This window comes from Tripterygium wilfordii, chromosome 3 (assembly GCF_013401445.1).
Source record: "Tripterygium wilfordii isolate XIE 37 chromosome 3, ASM1340144v1, whole genome shotgun sequence".
Classification (NCBI taxonomy): domain Eukaryota; kingdom Viridiplantae; phylum Streptophyta; class Magnoliopsida; order Celastrales; family Celastraceae; genus Tripterygium; species Tripterygium wilfordii.
This window is the reverse complement of record NC_052234.1, coordinates 4,046,131-4,051,716: the sequence shown is the minus strand read 5'-3', so window position 1 is coordinate 4,051,716 and position 5,586 is coordinate 4,046,131. Positions and strand designations below refer to the sequence as shown.

Here is a 5,586-nt window from a genome sequence, read left to right as displayed (position 1 = left end):
CAATCACATCCTAATTTTCTTCCGGCCGCCCCCAGACGTAAGGGGCGTGCAAGTTGCCCCATTGCGTGGGGAACTTTTTATGTTTGAAATTTTATTTTGTTGCACTTGCACACACTTCGTGCAATTAATAAAAATTAAGGCCTCTAAAATTAATATATAAAAGGGGTGTGTATACAAGTAGAACAAACTTTAGGGTCATGCTGCATATTTCCCAATAAAAGGAAAGAGGAGTGTTACGACAACAATTGCAGTTGTGGCGTGGCAGAATTTACGGGTCGCAAGAAACGGCGGTTTACAGGTTTTCATTTACTGCAACAGAGCAAGTCGTCAAGGCTACGTCAGATTCCTAGGCTCCTTATCCTTTCCTTCTATGTAAAGGATCTTCTCCTTATTTGCTTCCTTCACTCTTTTCAGTTTGGGAATATCGAAAGAGCCCAAGAAGAGCGACTGAAAAGAAAAAAACCGATGGGATCCGTGGAGGAAGACAGAGCACTATTGGAGGATTGTCTTATTCAGGTACCTTTCTCTCTCTCAATAGCTCCTTCATTAGATTGACTTTGATTCTGTGTATAACTACGAAGTGATGCAGTAAATCTGTCTTCGTATGATGTAGGGTTTCGATTTGGATTTAGGATAATTGAATTGTTCGCTAGATAATTCAAATCTTAATCTGAAGCAGTATTTGGAGATTCTAAGGTTTGATTCTTAGTGAGATCGTGTCTTTGATCACTATTTCTCTACGAGTTTCAAGTATAATAATCTGCCGTGCTGCTGTAGACCGAGTTCAGTTAGGGATTCCTCTTATGATTGCTATTAATTTCATGCTGATTGTTGCTTGTTTGATTGTGGGTAAAATAAAATGCCTTTGTGTTTCCGAAGTTTGAATATACTAAGTTTTGACCATTGAAGTTCATTAGGGGTTTGTGCTTAGACATGCAGATTCGGTCTCTATTTTCAAGACCATTTTATCAGGTACAGGGAATTATAAAAGATAAATGTGGACTGTGGTTAGTTGACAACAAAAAATGAGTATTTTTGGTTGAATCTCGGGCATTAGGTTAGCTGTTATCCCTTTGTTCAAAAACTGTTCTCATATATGTATTTTGTGTTGTGTTTCTTTTCTTCTTTGAGCATCGATGTATCAAAGAGGTTGTGGTTTTTCTTCATCTGACTTAAATATGTATATAATGATGTTTCTACTGTACATTTAGAATGAAGGCAGTGGACTGTATACTGGAGATGGCTCTGTTGATTTTCATGGGAAGCCGGTTCTGAAGAGGAGCACTGGAAACTGGAAAGCATGCCCTTTCATTTTGGGTATGCATCTTACTTCTTCACTTACATGCGAGCATGTAGAGTTGTAGGGGTGCAATTTGGAGGTCACATATTCAATTCTTAAAACAGAATCTTCACATGTTATATGGGGGTAACGTCTGCCTGCATAGTGTGTCCCCAACCCCGTCCACCACGGGAGCATTGTGCATGGCAGCAGTTTAAAAAAAATTCTTACTTCAGTTACATGGTGAACAATTAATTTTATTTCTTACTTTTTGAGTATGGAAACAGGTACTGAATGTTGTGAACGTCTGGCCTACTATGGGATTGCGACAAATCTTGTTTCTTATCTTACGAAGAAGCTAAATGAAGGAAACGTGTCGGCTGCAAGAAATGTTACCACCTGGCAAGGCACTTGCTATCTTACCCCTCTCATTGGAGCCGTCTTAGCAGATGCTTATTGGGGAAGATATTGGACAATAGCTGCTTTCTCTACAATTTACTTAATGGTAATTAGATTAACTTCTTATTTATTATTTATGCTTTTGGTTTGTTACTTGGGTCTCTACATATGCCAGGAACTTGCATGTTCCCTCAAGGCTAGGGAGCTAGAGAATTTGGTTATTGATATCCCTTCATTCAGTCAGTCCTGCAGTGTTGTCTCACAATTTGTAGCACCATAGAATGAAATTTTTGTTTAACCTCATCTCAGATACGAGAGAGTTATGAATAGATGAGGTCATAGGTAGATATCCATCTAGTCATTTGCAGAATCACCCCATCCAAGCTTTGCGTGTTTCAGTGTTCTTGAAGTGATCTATTGGGGATAGTGCATCATTATACATACTAGCGAAATCATTCTGGTTCTGGAGTTTCAGTTTAGAAATAAGAGTCTCAGGGTTTTCCACCCACCTTCAATATTATTTGCCTCAGATTTCAAAAATGTTGGGAAGATAGTTCTAGAGAAATTCTACCTGGTATTTGGGAGTCTAAACTAAGGAGCAACCCTTTGTGGAGTGATAAAATTGCTTTGTTGCAACCTACGCGTCATGGGTTCTAACCACCTATAACGAAGTAAGCCTGCGTATATATGCTTTTCCTTGATTTTTATTGTTCTAATTCAACTATGACAATATGAAGGTATAGAAATGAAAACTGAATGATCCAAAACTTAGATTTCGAAGAAAATATTTAGCGTTTTTGACTACAGAGTTTGGTCCATCTTAGGCTAGAAAGTCAAGAGAGTGGGACGACTAGAAATCTTTACTTCCCTTTTCTTTTTGCTGTTGTATTTTCTCTATTGTGATCTAACATTTCATTTCTATAATATTCACAGGGGATGTGTACATTGACCCTATCAGCGTCAGTTCCTGCATTGAAGCCTGTTGAATGCTTGGATTCTGTTTGCCCTTCAGCTACTCCAGCTCAATATGCAGTATTCTTCTTTGGGCTGTATCTAATTGCACTGGGGACTGGTGGCATCAAACCCTGTGTTTCCTCTTTTGGGGCAGATCAGTTCGATGATACGGATCCTAAAGAACGAGTAAGCAAGGGATCATTTTTCAACTGGTTTTACTTTTCTATCAACATTGGTGCTCTTATCTCCAGTAGTTTTCTGGTATGGATTCAAGACAATGCTGGTTGGGGCCTAGGGTTTGGCATTCCCGCACTGTTCATGGGAATCGCAATTGCTAGTTTCTTTTCTGGCACACCCCTCTACAGATTTCAGAAACCCGGGGGAAGTCCTCTTACAAGGATGTGTCAGGTTCTGGTTGCATCATTTCGGAAGTGGAATCAGAAGGTCCCCGAGGACAGTAGTCTCCTGTATGAAACACAGAGCTCAGCCATCGAAGGAAGTCGGAAAATAGAGCACAGTGATGAGCTGAAGTAAATTTCTTCTTTAATGTGCTGAGTTAAAATGCATTTTTTTCCCCTTTCTTCACACACTCACTCCACCTCACAGCACTATCCACTCTGACAAAGCTTCAAAGATTAATGCTTTGCCATGTCAATTGCTATTTTCATTTGAATAATATGTTTGTTTATAAAATGCTTTGTTAATGAGTGTTTTATTTTTAAGGGTTGTTTGGACCCAATGAAAGATGATTTGCATGATATTGGAAAGCAATGAATTTAGTACTTTGACTTCATTGAGGTGGACTGAGATTCTGGTACAGAGATGTAGGAGGCTGTGATTGATTTATCGCAACACACTTCTTTGGTAGTGTTTCAAACATGCATGAATTAGATATGTCCCATGTTTCGTTGAACATTTAAAAAACACATCACTTCATGGTGAAATGGCAAAGTAATGATCTTATTGATTGACAAGATTTCTAGATTAATTTATCTTATTTAAGAATAATCTTGAAAGGAATTCTTATCATTCTACCATATTTTCAAGTGGAAGGGCATGTCATTAGTTTCTTATTCATCCCAAGGGCAATCTGGGGGATGGTTTTTGTGGTGGTTTTAGATACTCAGTTCCTGTTCTACATTTTATGTTCCGCCTTGAATTAAAATGATTTAACGTGTAATGTGGTAGATTCTAGTTTACGTTTTCTATCCTTTCCATTGGAAATTTGTTTCTGTACGGTGTTATTATTCCAATTAGGTGCATGAGGTTATCATCGATAATGGTTATCTACATTGTCTCTGAGGAAAGACTGTCAGCAAAATGTTAATGTTTTGAAAATATAGTTAAAAGTATGGACAGTTATGTGTGATTTTCCCAGCGGGAGGTTGAAGGGAATTCTGTTCGACTTCTCTCCACCACCCCACCCACCTGACAGCTCTTTCTTTTTTGTTTCTCTTTCTTTTGTCTGTTTGAGAATTTGGTTTATCTTATCACCCTTATTCTGTCCATTATCGTTAGATTTAAATTGTTGAGCTTTAAGATATTCAGATGCTCCTTTATGCGTGGTAGTATACTCATCAAAAACAAACTGGATTTATGATGCAGGTGTCTTGATAAAGCTGCTGTACTCTCGGATAATGAGATCAAAAGTGGGGACTTCTCTGACCCATGGAAGTTATGCACTGTGACACAGGTGGAGGAAATGAAGATTTTGATTCGCATGTTTCCAATTTGGGCTACTGGAATTGTTTTTTCTGCTGTGTATGCGCAAATGTCTACTATGTTTGTTGAACAAGGGACAATGATGGACACAAGAGTTGGTTCTTTCACTATTCCTCCTGCCTCTCTCTCAACTTTTGATGTTATCAGTGTTATTTTCTGGGTGCCTGTTTATGATAGGATCATTGTCCCAGTTGCAAGGAAATTTACACGGAAGGAAAGAGGCTTCTCTGAGTTGCAACGAATGGGAATTGGCCTCTTTCTTTCAGTTCTATGCATGTCAGCTGCTGCTTTGGTGGAAATTGTGCGATTGCAGCTTGCACGTTCGTTAGGTTTGGTTGATGAGGCTGTTCCGGTACCTCTTAATATCTTTTGGCAGGTACCTCAATATATGTTGTTGGGTGCTGCAGAGGTATTTACGTTCATTGGGCAGCTGGAGTTCTTCTATGACCAATCTCCAGATGCAATGAGGAGTTTGTGCAGCGCATTGTCGCTTCTGACAACCGCCTTAGGGAATTATTTGAGCTCTTTTATTCTGACCGTTGTAACTTACTTCACAACTAGGGGTGGAAATTCAGGATGGATCCCGGATAACTTGAATGAGGGCCATCTGGATTACTTTTTCTGGCTTCTGGCTGGCCTCAGCTTCTTAAACATGATAGTTTACACTGCCTGCGCTAGTAAATATAAGCATAAGAAGACCTCTTAAGGTTAATCTGAGAGGAAGGTGCTATAGTTGGTCCTGATAATGGTTTCGTCACGACAATTGATTGTATATAAGGGTTGCCTGTTTTACAAAGATAAAGTTTCATTTCAGGTTCAAAGGATTATGTGTATTTTATAACATTCATTTGCTTGGTATTCGTGGATTGTTATTTGTCGATGTACACGGACACATTTTATCAGACATTGTCATAGTGCATCTCTGTTCAGATATTTCATCTAATTCATGCTTGTGTTATGGGTAAGAAAAACATGCTCGTCTGTAGGAGTCATTGACATTTGTTATTGTCATGGATGTCTATAGCTCGTCCTTGCCATGCAATTTAATGACGTGGTGGGATTTTGCTTCTTTTGCATTGATGGGTGGTGAGCGTGGGCAGGGTATGCAGTTACGGGTATGAGCGTATGATCCATTCCCAGGTTTTTGTTTATCTGATATTATCACAAGTATAGGGTAGCAAATTCTCAAAACAGGAAACGACAATCGAGTTTGCTGGTCTTTAGTTCGTACT

General features: G+C 39.0%; 1 protein-coding gene across 1 annotated transcript; it reads left to right on the top strand.

The window, feature by feature from the left end:
- The first annotated feature begins 259 nt into the window (after positions 1 to 259).
- LOC119994999 (protein NRT1/ PTR FAMILY 8.3) lies at positions 260 to 5,297 on the top strand. The gene is made up of 5 exons (XM_038841356.1): positions 260 to 516; positions 1,212 to 1,317; positions 1,567 to 1,784; positions 2,612 to 3,162; positions 4,238 to 5,297. The coding sequence occupies exons 1-5, from the start codon at positions 466 to 468 to the stop codon at positions 5,058 to 5,060; spliced, it is 1,749 nt and encodes a 582-aa protein (XP_038697284.1). The 5' UTR covers positions 260 to 465; the 3' UTR covers positions 5,061 to 5,297.
- The last annotated feature ends 289 nt before the right edge of the window (positions 5,298 to 5,586 follow it).